Raw genomic sequence first — 14,814 nt, 5'->3', positions numbered from 1 at the left:
ATTTCACAACTCACACGGATCCATGACGAGTAAATTACCTCAGGCAGAGATAAGCTGACACTGGCAGCCATGATGGGACTCCTTTTGTGAAACCACGCTTGTGAAGCCGCCATCGGCCATATTGGTATACTCGGCAGTTGAGAAATTTATGTAAAAGTTAATCAAACAATATAAAGGCTGCGCCATTTGTGTGGCCCCTGATGTGGTGAGGCGCCTGGCACTGTACTACCTGAGGCGCTAAGCGTCATTATAACTTGTGGCTGTGGTGACTGACTCCAAATTCCCCATAGTATAGAGCAGAATACAGTGAGCAGGCATCAGCATGGCCGCCTATCACAGGACCGTACCGCTACAGTTCAGACGTGTGGTGACGTAACCGCATGTGGAGAGCTCTGATTGGCTATTGGGTACACGTGTAACGAACCAACTGCCCCAGTAGCGGCTGTTATCCCAAATGAACGGAGGATAGAAACAAATCACTAGAGGCCGAAGTGCGCGGTGTCTCCTATAGAGGAGACATGTTTCCGTGGACAATGAGCTGCTTTAGCCCCATTCTTTTCTACCTGCAGGGGCCACGTACACACCTTGAGTATTTGTAAGACAAAATCAGGAGTGGGTGATAAATACAGAAGTGGTGACGTGTGTCTATTATACTTTCCCTCTGATTGTCCCACTCCTGGTTTTGGCTATAAATATTGAGGTTAAACGCTCACCAAATACCATGTACTCATGGCCTAAGGTTATGTTCACACTGCCTCTTTTTCTGCTTTTCTGTAGTGTCCTCAAAAAATTGGCACAAAAACCTCCAACAAAATGATTGATAGTATAGTTCTGTTAGTTTGTATAGGAAAATGACTAGCAGTGTGTATGTGTCACCCAGGGTTATGGGGTACTCGGTCCCAGGCGGTGTATAACTGGGAAATGTCACTTTGTGGCCGTTGCCCAAATCCGTGCCCTGGGTGCTTTTTAAAAGGGGAATATTTACAGGGGATAATAAAAAAAAGTTTATCACGTGACGGTTGCGGCTATGTGGATGGAGCCGCTGCTACACAATGTTTACTACTGGGCTGGTGTTGGTGGCAGCCTGGATGTTAGGCCCTCCGGAAGCAGGGCCAGGCCCCAGAGGATAGGTGATGTAGATGGGTGTTGAAAGACGGTAGGCCACACAAGGGGTTGCAGTGTAACTGGTTCCTTTACTCACAGTAAGGCTAAGTTCACATTTCCGCTAAAATCTATCAGTCACAATCCGCTGCTCTTGTAAACAACGGAATCCGTTTAGCAGATTCCGCTGCTCCCATAGACTTGTATGAGCAGCGGATTGTGACTGATGATGCTGCGTTGCACCCTCCGCCCGACTGATCAGTCGTGGAACGACTGACCGCCGGGCGGGGGGAACGCAGCATGTAACGTTTTTTGAGCAGCGAGATCCGTCGGATTTCGCTGCGCATGCTCTCTGGCTCCCTGCACACGTCACCAGCTTTGGTTGGTTACCCGATATTTACCCTGGTTACGGTGCAAGGAGCCAGCGCTAAGCGGTGTAGGCCCGTAACCAAGGTAAATATCGGGTAACCAAGGTAAACATCGGGTGCTTTGCTGTTACCCGATATTTAGGCTGGATACGTGTGCAGGGAGGCCGACACTTCCCCGCTCGGCCCCGCCCCCTCCCGCACTCCGCACATGTATGTACACACACACACACCTGTCCCCAGCCATGCAGACAAGCACTGCCACTGACACCCTCGTCTGGCCCCGCCCCCCGCTCGGCTCCGCCCCCTCCCGCACTTTGCATGTGCACACACACATACATACATACATACATGCACATACACACACTCACTCACACATACACTCACCTGTCCCCAGCCATGCAGACCGCAGCACTTCCACTGACATCCTCAGCGCCTGGCCCCGCCCCCCGCTCGGCTCCGCCCCCTCCCGCACTTTGCATGTGTGTATACACACACACACACACTCTCTCACTCACTCACTCACCTGTCCTGCAGTCCTTGCGGCACTGACGTCCTCAGTGCCACGGCCCCGCTCGGCTCCCCTCCCCCCCGAACTCCGTCCCCCGCACACAACGGAATCCGACAAAGAATTCTGTTCTTTGTCATCCGTTGTACAGCGTTGAACAGCGCATCAGTCACATGCGTCAAGCGACGCATGTGACTGATACAAAACAACGGAAATGTGAACTTAGCCTAAGCTGGAAACTGGTCACTCGAGGCCGGCTGGTCTCAACCGCAGGTCCCCTTAGTCCCAGTGCCTGTTTAGTGACCAGGTGGCTTCTTTCCCCTGCACCTGTCTTTGGTTGGTGGGTCCCCATGGCTTGTAGTGGCTGGGGGTCCCCTCCTGGTAGTCTCTGAACGGTAATCTGTATGGCGGTAGCGTGAACCCGGTGGGTTGGACTCTCTGGTCCTGTTCCCCGGTTCTCCCGTTGCTATTGTGTCCCGAACTTCAAGGTCAGTGAAGTCCTTGATGGTTCCCTCACTGTGCAGATTTTATCAGGTCTGCTTGGAGCGTTTGTCTGACCTAGGATTCTGTACCCCGTTGGTGCTGTGGTTCCTGGAGTACTCCACCGGCAACTAACCTCCTCCTGGGCCCTCAGGTCACTGTCACACTCCTGTCAGTGCGTCAGCTCACTTCCTCTCTCTGTCACTGACTCCTCAGACTGACTGTAAACTGTCTGCCCCTCTCACCTAGTCATCTAGTGGACTGGATTGACTCCACCTCTAGGCAGCCATCCATAGGTCCAACCCTAGCCTGGTTCCAGTCTATGCGGGAAATGGGGAAAAACAGGGATTATCTGGAGTGTTTGGTTGTTACCAGCACTGGTCTTCTGGGTCCTTAGGGGGATAGGCCCTGCATCCTGGTGGGGATGTAGTACCTTGTAGCTCCCTGATGGCTTCAGGGGCGCTACATCCCCCCTTGGTTAATTCCAGCACGTCTTCGGGCTGCAAAGTGACACAGGTTAACACTTTTATTTTTGCATCATAAAAGAAAACATAACCAATCTTCCTACGCAGGGGAGGTTCAGACTTTAACATTATGTAACTGGAGTACCCCTCTCCCTTCACCCAGAACCCAAAGGTCCTGGTTCCAAAACCCTCTAGGAGGCAGGTTACCGGTTTCTCTGGTGACCAGGTCTCGGCCGCCCCTGCCGCAGACCTTTCCTGCACCCGACCTCTCCTTAGTGGCGGTGTTAAACAGGGTCCACTGTTTGTACTCTGGTTTTGCACAACTGGGGCAACTATTTACAAGTAACATTTTTGGCTGCTGCCAGTCCTGCAACCTGGGTCCATGTTCATATCAAACATGTAAACTGGTTACGGCAACATTTTTAAACTTTTATCTTCTATTGTCCATTTTTATCAAACACTCAAAATCAAGTTAAACATTTGCATTTCACACTGCAACAGTCAACAAAGAAAACAATAAACATCTGGTAACTTAGCAGGTGGTAGCTACCAGGGTATTGGAAAGGGGCCATCTGGTTCAATTGGCCTCCTGAGATCAGCACTCACAGTCTGGGTACACTGGTCCCGTGCATATCTACTGCCTCCTGGTGGCAGCTGGGGAACTAGTGCTGTAGTGGGAGCGAAGGCTGGTGGCTCCGCAGCGATCTCTGCCGTCACGTAAAGCTGTACCTTGTGACCAGTCTCAGCTTCGGGCTTTTGGACATCCATTGAACACACAATCAGAGTGTCCTGGTTGTCATACTGGCGGTAGGTCGGGAATGTTATGCTGTTGGAGTTGGCAGTAGGCTCCTCATCTGGTTCCAGCGGCTCCAGGATCTCAGGCATGGAAAGAATCGTTAGGAGAGGCGTGGCAGTCAGTTAGGAGAGGCGGCGGGGACTGGTACGACCTGCTCATCCTCGGCTGGATCATCTACCTCCCACCACGCGCGCTTAGGGTTGTCTCGTTCCATGGTGCAGCCCCTTGGTGTTTCTCACTACTCTCTCGTGGGACTGGAGCACTTCAGGAACTTCTGAATCAGGTTACTGCCCCCTTCTGCCCGCACTAACAGGAGTTGTAGGCGGGATCCCCGTTCGCGCCTTTTTCACTTCTGTGGCGCAGTTACTTTTTACACCACAATGGCGGCGGTTTTTCAAGCAGTAAAACACAGTCCATAAAACACAGTCTATACTATAAAGGCACACGTCACCCGGTATAACCAGGTCCAGTTCAATCCTGTTCGTGACGCCAGGAAAAAGCTGTGTCGCCCAGGGATATGGGGTACTCAGTCCCGGGCAGTGTATAACTGGGAAAATGTCACTTGGTGGCCGTTGCCCGGTTCCGTGCCCTGGGTGCTTTTTAAAAGGGGAATATTTACAGGGAATAATAAATGAAAGTTTATCACGTGACGCCACTTGCGGTTTGCGGCTATGTGGATGGAGCCGCCGCTGCACAGTTCTTGCTACTGGGGCTGGTGTTAGTGGCAGCCTGTTTGCTAGGCCCTCCGCAAGCAGGGCCAGGCCCCAGAGGATAGGTGATGTAGATGGGTGTTGAAAGAAGGTAGGCCACACAAGGGGTTGCAGTGTAACTGGTTCCTTTACTCATAGTAAGCTGGAAACTGGTCACTCGAGGCCGGCTGGTCTCAACCGCAGGTCCACTTAGTCCCAGTGCCGGTTTAGTGACCTGGTGACTTCTTTTCCCTGCACCTGTCTTTGGTTGGTGGGTCCCCGTGGCTTGGAGCGGCTGGGGGTCCCCTCCTGGTAGTCTCTTAACGGTAGTCCGTATGACGGTAGTGTGAACCCTGTGAGGTCGGGGTCTTTGGTCCTGTTTTCCGGTTCTCCTGTTGTTACTGTGTTCCGAACTTCAAGGTCAGTGGGGTCCTTGATGGTCCCCCTGACTGTGCAGATTTTATCAGGTCTGCCTGTATCGTTTGTCTGACCTAGGATTCTGTACCCTGTTGGTGCTGTGGTTCCGGGAGTACTCCACCGTACTCCACCGGCAACTAACCACCTGGGCCCTCAGGTCACCGTCACACTCCTGTCAGTGCGTCTGCTCACTTCCTCTCTCTGTCACTGACTCCTCAGACTGACTGTCTACTGTCTGCCCCTCTCACCTGGTCATCTAGTGGACTAGAGTGGCTCCACCTCTAGGCAGCCATCCATTGGTCCAACCCTAGCCTGGTACCAGTCTATGGGGGAATTGGCGAAAAACAGGGATTATCTGGAGTGTTTGGTTGTTACCAGCACTGGTCTACTGGGTCCCTAGGGGGGTAGGCCCTGCCTCCTGGGGGGATGCAGTACCTTGTAGCTCCCTGATGGCTTCAGGGGCACTACATATATACAGGGCCGGTGTTAGACAAAATTGGGCCCAAGCAAAAGTTAATACTGACGTATTGCACTATCACACACAACCATTTGGGCTCGTGCACATGTTGCGTAATTGCATGCATTTACGCTGCGTATAGCACTGCAGTGTAAATGCATGCGTCCTGTGTCCCCAGCACAATTTTATGAAGATTGTGCATGAGATGTGCGCACGCACGTTGCTTTTATGAACGCAGCGATTTGACTGCTAAAATTTTGACCCAAATCCGTGTGCTCAGAAAAGCAGCATGTCAATTATTCCGTGCGCTATGGATGCAGCTCCCACTCTGTCTATAATGGGGGCAGCAGCCATAGCGCATGAAATCGGCTTTTTTTGTACAAAAAAACTGCATCCATTATGCAGTGTTTCTGCAACGATTTGACGCGCACATGTGCTGTCAAATCGCTGCAGAATATTCAGCAGTTACGTGCGCATGAGCCCTTTAGGTCACATTTGTATGCATTTTTTTATGCGTTCAGATTGGTAAATGAGAGTGACCGACAATATTAAAGTTCTTCAGTCCTTTTTCCGGCCTTTTTACACCAGGTTAAAAAGAATGATGGGCACAGGACGATCACTAAGGCTATGTGCGCACGTTGCGTAATTGCATGCAGTTACGCTGCGATCTGCACCGCAGCGTAACTGCATGCATCCTGCATTCCCAGCATAATCTATGAAGATTATGCAGGAGCCGTGTGCACGTGGCGTATTAGAGCACAGCACTTCGGCTGCTGCCCGAGGCGCGCGTTCTAAGAAGTGACATGTCACTTCTTTCCTGCGCTCTGCATGAAGTCCCCGCTCTGTCTATGAGAGGGGCTGCACTCAGAGCGCATGGAATCGGCTTTTGTTTCTGCAGCGATTTGAAGCGCACGTGTGCTGTTCAAATCGCTGCAGAAATTTTTGCAGGGACAGTACGCAACGTGCGCACATGGCTTAATAGAGCAGTCTGCCCCCTACAGTATCATATTATCAGCAGCACTTCTGTAGTTTGCTCCGGGCGATGAGCTGCTGAGAACAAGGATTTTTGTTCCGCCATAAACAAACCAATTCACCAGATGAACAAGAGGCATTTTACTAGTTTGTTGGGTGATTACTGACATGTCTATACTTATGAACTCTTATCTGTTCTGCCGAGATTTATAAATGTGGATGCTGCATATACACAGTATGTGGCACACACATAGAACACATGCATGTATACACCAGGCACACACACATATATACACTGAACACACACATGTATGCACTGAGCACATACATACACATATGTCCTTATAAATAGAAATATATATATATATATATATATATATATATATATATATATCTACATATATATATATATATATATATATATATATATATATATATATATATATATATATATATATATATATATCTACATATATATATATATATATATATATATATATATATATATATATATATATATATATATATATATATATACATATATATATATATACATACACACCACCAGGAGACAATACATTCTAGACAACCACCAACTCAGACAAACACACATGTCCATTCAGATCATTGGGCTGTCTGTGTCATACAGGATGGGAGCTCCACTGAAAGAGTTCTTCATAACCATTTATACTCTGACCAAGAAATGGGGATTTTGAACACAGGGCTCCTTATATTAATTTAGAGTTACCTAGAAATGTTTAATAAATTAGGTTTTATAAACTGGAGAGTCAGTAAGAAAAACATTTTCAAAAGATCATATACTTACTGTATTTTTTGGGCACGATTTTTCCCCCAAATTTTGTAGGAATGTGGGGGGTGCATCTAATAATCCGGACATACTTAACTGTGGCTGGATGGGGTTGGGGGGCGGTGGCGTCAGTGGCGCATGGTCACTGGAGGCAGGAGTTGGTGCTGGGGTGAACACGTGTGTCAGCTGTTTAAGGTAATGAATATTCACTGCTTTACACAACCATAATCCCGCCCACCTCTCAACGCCAGCTTCAGTGAAGAGAGGTGGGCAGGGATTATGGGTGTGGAGAGCAGTGAATATTCATTCTCTTTAATAGCGGCACACGTGATCACCCAGCTTCTTGCTTAGTGCAGCTGCTGGCCGATCACATATGCCTGCTATTAAAGAGAATAAATATTAATTGCTACCCACGCCCATAACCCCAGGCGTAGGGAGGAGCGAACATGCTGGCAGCTGTTGTCAGTTTAAGTAGGCGCGCATGACAGTGACGTCATGTCCTATGCTGCTTATGTGGCACCATGGACAAGCCAGGTCGTCACAGGTACTACACCAACACACCCTACACCCCGGCTAGGCACACCTAAGTCAAACACAAATCCTTGTTGCCTTCCTCCAGGGGCTGATGTCCACACCAGGGGGTGGGCCAGGCGGTTGGTCCCGCCCACCGAGGAGTTCACAGTCCTGGAGGCGGGAAGAGTTTCAGAACAGTTTTGGAGAGGGAAGTGGTAGTAGCGGAGACTGACCGTGTCCAGGTGTGTGGCCCGGGCACACAGCAAGGTTGGCAGACGGTGGTGGCCGTCTGCAGGAGTGGCTGATTGGAGTGAACCGTACGGACTGGGGCCCGCCGGTACCGAATCGGGGAGTGAAGAGAAGCCAGCACCATTCGGCAGGGCCTACGGACCCCGACCAGGCTAGGAGTCGCCGTAAAACCGGTCAAATACGTTAGCGAAGGGAACCTCCGGGATTTCCCAGCAGTCAAGACCCGATTGAAGGCAACAGCTCACACCGTAGAGGGAAACACAGTCACCGCCAAGGCTACAGTTCCCAAGCCCAGAGCCTGCGGGCAAAAGGGGCTTCCTCAGCATCCATCCAAGCTGGGGAGCGGGTAACCGGTGGGAAGCCATTGGAACCGTAAACACAACACAGGTGCAGGGAAAGGCAGTCACTATCAACCTACCGGGAGGAGAACAACCGCAGCCGCCTGTGGGACCCGTCCATCCAGCCGTTTGTTTGACCAGAGACTCTGTGTGAATTACTGGCTGAGTGAGTACCACCGTGCCATGCGGCACAGCGCTGCCCCCTCGACCCTGCACCTCACCAGGCCCCGTAACCCGCCTGCCATCCCTAAAACCCTCACCGGGGCCCCTGGACAACCAACCCCCTACCCACGGAGGGGAGAACCAACATCCAAGCTGCTCCCTGTCATCTCTCCCGAGATCCCCGTCCAGAGCAGCGGTGGTGTCACAACCTCACCACTATCGTGGGTGGCGTCACGGACAATATCCCCAAACCACACACCACCCCCCTTTCACTCACGGGCGAGGAACGCCGCTCGAGTCCCCGGGATCTGGCCCACCGCTCGAGCCACCACCAAGCAGCAGCAGCAGTAGCCGGACCCGAGCAGTGGGTGAGCGCAGCGTCCCCTCCTCCGCTCGCGACACTTACACGATGAAGTCAGTTGCCGGCATCAGAGGAGGACACCGCGCAGCGAGGGAGTGGAGGGAAGGTGATTATAATCATTTTGCTTTCAATGTGTGCGGCATCATGGGGATCATATATACCAGGATGGGGCCATGATGAGGCCATATGTACCAGAATGAGGCCATGATGTAGGCCATATGTACCAAGATGGAGCCATGTGTCAGGATAGGGCCATGATGAGAGCCATATGGGGGACATTAGTACAGAACTTGGACAATTACCCCTGTAAAAATGTCAGCAGCAGATACCCCATAACAGTGTAATTAGAACATTTTTTACTTCACATTTAGTTTTCCTATTTTCTTCCTCGAATATCTAGGTGCATCTTATGGTCCAGTGCATCTTATTGTCCGGAAAATATGATAAATTTAATTTTCAACAAAGCATTCATATAATGCATGCTAAAGTCTATTTTTACATAAAAAGTTACACCAGGTTTTTGCCACCTAATCTGAGAGCAGCATAAAGTAGGGGCAGAGACCCTGATTCCAGCAATGTGTCACTGACTAGGCTGCTTAGTGTAGTTTTGATAAAATCACTGATAAATCAGCAGTAGATTATCATTAGAGGACTACTGGACCTGCTGCTAGGTAGTCCGGCATATTCATGAGCTCTGTATAACTGCAGCAGAGAAAACATTGATGATATAAAAATGATAGCAAACAGCTCAGCAAGTGACACATCGCTGGAATCAGGGTCTCTGTCTGTAGATTATGCTGCTCTCAGATGGGGGAGTAAAAAACTGGTGACAGATTCCCTTTACGCACCATCCTGATGTTCCGGAATCCCTATGAAAACACTTCCTATGTTGTGCTGTTATGGGGTCACTAGGGTGGTCACAAGTGGAAATGTTGAACTTAATGCCTTGTAAGTTCTGCCTGCCTGATAGCTCTTTAATTTAGGAATCAAGGAGGTACCTAACCCTTATTAAATTTTATAGATATGATTATTTTTTAGTTTATTAGTAAATCCATCATGAACATCTAAAGAATGTAGGGAACTCTCCTGCGATTACAGGGATTTTAACACTTTCACGTTCAATTTTCCAATTTTTAGTTATTGTATTTTCCTCTCTTCTTCCAATAACCATAACTTAGTTTTTATTTTTGCATTGACATAGCCATAGGAGGGCTTCTTTTTTTACGGGATGAGTTGCACTTTTGAATTAAACCATTTATTCTATCACATTTTGTAATGGAAAACAAAAACAGGAAAACAACTCCAAGTGTGTTGACATTGCTAAAAAAGTGCAATTCCACAAGGTTTTGGGGTTTTTTTTACGCTTTTTATTTACCATGTTAATTATATAGTAAAACTAACCTCTCAAGATTACTACTCAGTACAAGTAACGCAGGTACCAAATACCATATTTTCTGGATTGTAAGACGCACTTTTTTTCCCTCCAAAACTGGGGTTAAAATGGGGATGCATCTTACAATGCGGATATGGCTTACCGGGGTGGCGGTGGTGGTGCGGAGTCATAGGAGGCAGGTTCACTACACTGTTGAGGAGGCAGCAGGCACCTGATCTGACTGCGGGCTTATTGAATTGCCCATGGTTGATGCGATGAACTTCAAGAAAATGGCCGCGGAGGCCTTTCTGCGCACGCGCCTCCTCTGTGTTCATTTTCTTGAAGTTCAATGTGTCAACCGCGGACAATTCAATGAAACCTGCACTCAGATCAGGTGGTCATCACCTCAGCGACACCCCAACACCCAGTCCTGTGACCCTCTTGAGTCACTCCACTGCAGTGACACCCCTGCAGCACGCCGACAGATCAATGGCGCCTGCTGCCGTTACACCCCTGAGGCTGCAGTATCGTCAACCCTCCGTCCACTTACCCTCCTGAGCCGCAACACCCCCTCCTCGGAGCCCGCAACATCGCTCACCCTGCCTCCTCTGACCTTCCTGAGCTGCTCCACCACCGCCGCTCCCCCCCAGTGAGCATTAGGATTAAGACATATTAGGATTATAAACTGGACAACCATTTTAACATTAAAATTTATTTTTTCCTATTTTCCTCCTCTAAATTTGGGGTGCGTCTTATAATCCAGGGCGTCTTTTAAACTGAAAAATACGGTATGTATAGATTTTTTTAATTAAATGGTAAAAAATATCTAAAATTTGAAAAATAAAATAAAAAAAAATTGCTTTTATTGCCATTTTTCAAATTCTGTTAATAAAAACGCTATTAATTTGCAGATATGGGGTTATACTGCAGGCTAATAGCGTTCCCAAACTGCCCAGCTTAAAGTGCCACTACTGGGAGGAAATTAACATTATTCCGACAACTTCGGCCTTTCAGTCATAGGGGCCGGAGCAGTTTCAGTCACTCAGATGCTCTGAGGAGTCGGTAGTCAGTCAGTGCCGTGGATGCGGTTACGGCCGTTAAGAGGGAAGGGGTCACTTCTACCTCCAAAGCAGGTGGAATTGTGCATTATCATGAAATATTGCGCTGGAAAAGGCCCATATACTGTTTGTCTGTATCCGCCAGTGGATTAACTCCATATCTGCAAGATAATAGTGTTTTTTGAAACACTATTATAATCGTGACTAAAACCTGAACGCTGCCAGGAGGGATAAAGTTCAGTTCCTCCCGACAGCATGGTTCAGTGTGCCGGCACCAGGCAGGTTTCAAAAGCTATTAAACTGCAGATTAACCTCATATCGACAGGTTATTAGCATTTTTTCACTTGAGAGATTCCCTTTAAAAGAACCTGTCCATTCTTCAGGTGTTTTCTGCTCTGTACTTTACTATACAAATCATGGTGGTGGTTGAAAGACACCCAGGCATCTATTAGAGTATTTTATAAGTGTTTTAGCATGCTAGCGTTTTCTTCATTGTTAGGCCACGATCACACAATCAGTATGTGGTGAGTTTTTACCTCAGTATTTGTAGCCAAAACCAGGAGTGGAACAGTAGGAGGAATAGTATAATAGAAACACGTCACCACTTCTGTATTTATCACCCACTCCTGGTTTTGGCTACAAATACTGAGGTAAAACCTCACCAAATACTCAATATGTCAACGTAGCCTTAAACTGATAAAAAAAGATTCAGAGGAAAAAAATCAGAATGCTTATGAAAGTACACATAGATGTCCTTTTATCTCAGCCGACACCGGAGTGTTACTTTATATACCTGGAGTAATGGTAGAGGGAACAAGTACGAGCATTGAAGGTGTATTCCCATCACAAACATTTATGGATAAGGAAATCGAGCCTCAGGACTCTGGTCCAGTAGACATGTTAATATTTTGTGGCCGCCCTGCAGACCAAGTCCTACCTGATGGCATCTCCGGTGCCTCTTCTGGCTAGTAGGCCTGTGATGATGCAGGCATGACTTGGTGGTGGGCCTACTAACCAGGAGAGGCATCAGGAAGGCTGGCATGTATGAGAAGGTTTGCAGAGCTTCTGTCTGGGGGCTACAGACTAATGACAGGGCCGCTGAACCAGAGTCCTGCAAATCGATTTTTTATCTATAATATCCACAGGATGAAGACGGCTCTTACTACCATTATTACTTAGCGTTCTAGCTAGCTATGTAACACCGGGGCCCCCTATTGATCACTGACTATAACTGCAACTTCTGCCTCTTTTACACCTACACCGCTGGATTAAAATAATACGATTCTAATCCGCAAGGTCTCTCGTTACATCGCCTAGACCAATTTTCATTCCATTGTAGTTAAGCAGCCATCTGTGAGCCGCCAGCAGATAAACCTGGTGATTTCATGGAAGGCACATTAAGGAGCTGTCTAATTGAAACTGAAATGCACATCCTGAGAAAGCGGGATCATGCAGATATCAATTCGCTGACAAGAGAATTGATTTGAGCCTTTGTGGGTTGCATGGATAAACTCGGGCAGCTCAGGGGGAAAGACGAGGCAGAGCGCTGGCGAGGGTACGGTGGGCAGGGGACACAGTGTTGGCTACATGAACAAATATAATTAAGTATATTTACAAGAGGGAGGGAATTTGTCCATGGGACGCCATAGATCGCACGTGCGTGGAGAACAGATGGAGAAAAGAGATAGAGGCAAGAGGATGTGTGGAATAATGTCTGGGTCTAATACTTTTAGTAGAAAAATATGGGCAAATGCTATCTTTGGGTCCCCTAGGCGCCAGGGCCCGGGTGCAACTGCATCCCCTGAACCCACTAAAGTCATGAGCGGACTCCCCCCACAGGACAATGAAATGTCCATGTGTTTGCACCTAGTCCTGCTTTCCAACAATTTAAAGGGGTTTGGTGACGTCGATAATCTTGGATTACTATCGATTTCTAGAACAAATGGCTCCGTTGAGCTATCTAACCCCTAAAAGTTTTTAAAAAGCTACTCAAGTCATGCTGATAACCAGCCACTCACCTCACATCACCACCCGCCGGGTCCAAGTCTCCCAGATCTACATCTTTGCCATCCATTCCGTCTAAAATGTGTTTTCCGTGTTGAACAGGAAGCGAACAGCGGCTGCCGGAGAAGAGGCCGTCCGTCATAATTACAGGGATTCTATATACACTCAAACTAACCGATTATTTGCCAGGAAACTTTAAGGAAAGTCATAGAGGCACGAGGATAAGTAAACAGTGTATTTGAGTGGGGGTGAACATTTGCCTGCAGACAGTAACCCATCCATTATTTAGCTGCGGGAATCCAGTTCAGAACCCACTGTGTAACTCTTCTTTGGCAAGTGTTGTTCCTGTTTACAAAGGGCGCGAGAATATCTTGCCAACCAGATAATAGCAAACAGCAAGCTGCGGGAATAAATGGAAATCTATGTACACATGAATTGGCGCTGGAGATGTTTGTATCACTGTGCTGAGCAAAGGGGACGTAATGTGAACCATTAACCCGTGACTTCACCCCAAGCAAGTTTATATACGGATACAATAAGCAGCTGGGATAAAATGGGCATTTGGGTATGCCCACATATTTGGATTTCAGAAATCTTCTATTCTGGCAGAGAATAAGTAATGGAAAACGGTGCACCTGGCAGCTAGACAAATAACAAGTGACCTCTAAATAAAGAAATTATATTAATGATGTGACCACCGGGACCCCATTGATCCTGGGAACCGTGGTTGATCCATTAATTGTCTATAGGATTGTCGGAGAAACCGAAGCAGAGCGTCCAGCCATTTCTGTTAGTTTCTTATGCAATAAATTAAGGTGAGCTTGGCATGCCCACCTCTACTCCATTCAGACAGGGATGCGCCAACTCCCATTCTTGGTATTGATGGGGGTTCAACCTCTGTGTCATAGACAGAGGAACAACAAAACATATACAGCTGCACTCTAAAATGCTAACAATGAATAAAGGAACTCTGGTATTGTATTACTGCTATAGGAATATTTAAAAAAAAAAAAAATACTTAGCTTATGTATTGGCCAATGCATGTGAGCCCGGTAACCAGCAACAAGGTGTATCTCAATATATCTGGACCCTAACTCAAATGCCTTTATCTGGGTTAAAAACCTACATGTCTGGGCAGGTAGGATCCAGCTATAAAGGGGAATGAACAACTGGTTACAGAGCAGAGTGCTCAATCAGAAAGAAATGCATTGTAAATATATCAACAAGACTGACCCACACATCCAACAGGTGTGAACAGGTGCCAGCTGAAAACACAATACAAAACACATACAGCTGCACTCTAAAATGCTAACAATGAATAAGAGAACTCTGGTATTGCATTACTGCTATAGGAATATTTAAAAAAAAGAGATACGTTGCACATATATATTGAGATACACCTTGGCACTGGTTATCGGGCTCACATGCACTGGCCAGTACATAAGCGAATTATCTCTTTTTTCAAATATTCCTATAGCAGTAATGCAGTGCCAGAGTTCCCTTATTCATTGTTAGCATTTTAGAGTGCAGCTGTATGTGTTTTGTTGTTCCATTTGGGCTCGAGGGACCCCAACGTTGGGATCCATAGTAATAATACATTCACAGGATAGGTGAGAAATGTATTTAGTTGGAAACTCCTTTAATATGCTTTGCTTTGTGCAGAGCCATTGGTACAAAACATGAGGTCTTGACTATACCGC

At 47.5% G+C, this 14,814-nt stretch overlaps 1 protein-coding gene across 3 annotated transcripts in view; it reads right to left on the bottom strand.

Annotated features, from left to right (window-relative positions):
- The window catches only part of SLC35B1 (solute carrier family 35 member B1), an 81,502-nt gene extending 68,231 nt beyond the window's left edge, over positions 1-13,271 (bottom strand). Inside the window, exon 1 of one of the 3 annotated variants that reach the window (XM_075350227.1) lies at positions 13,129-13,271. In XM_075350227.1, coding sequence (XP_075206342.1) covers positions 13,129-13,256 — 128 coding nt within the window. In that variant the 5' untranslated portion in view covers positions 13,257-13,271. Of the gene's footprint in view, positions 1-38; positions 279-13,128 lie in introns of those variants that run through there. The other 2 variants (XM_075350230.1, XM_075350228.1) reach the window with 2 other exon arrangements.
- Positions 13,272-14,814: the final 1,543 nt, after the last annotated feature.

This window comes from Anomaloglossus baeobatrachus, chromosome 5 (genome assembly GCF_048569485.1).
Source record: "Anomaloglossus baeobatrachus isolate aAnoBae1 chromosome 5, aAnoBae1.hap1, whole genome shotgun sequence".
Classification (NCBI taxonomy): domain Eukaryota; kingdom Metazoa; phylum Chordata; class Amphibia; order Anura; family Aromobatidae; genus Anomaloglossus; species Anomaloglossus baeobatrachus.
The sequence above is the reverse complement of the archived record's forward strand: the minus strand, read 5'-3'. Positions and strand labels throughout refer to the sequence as shown.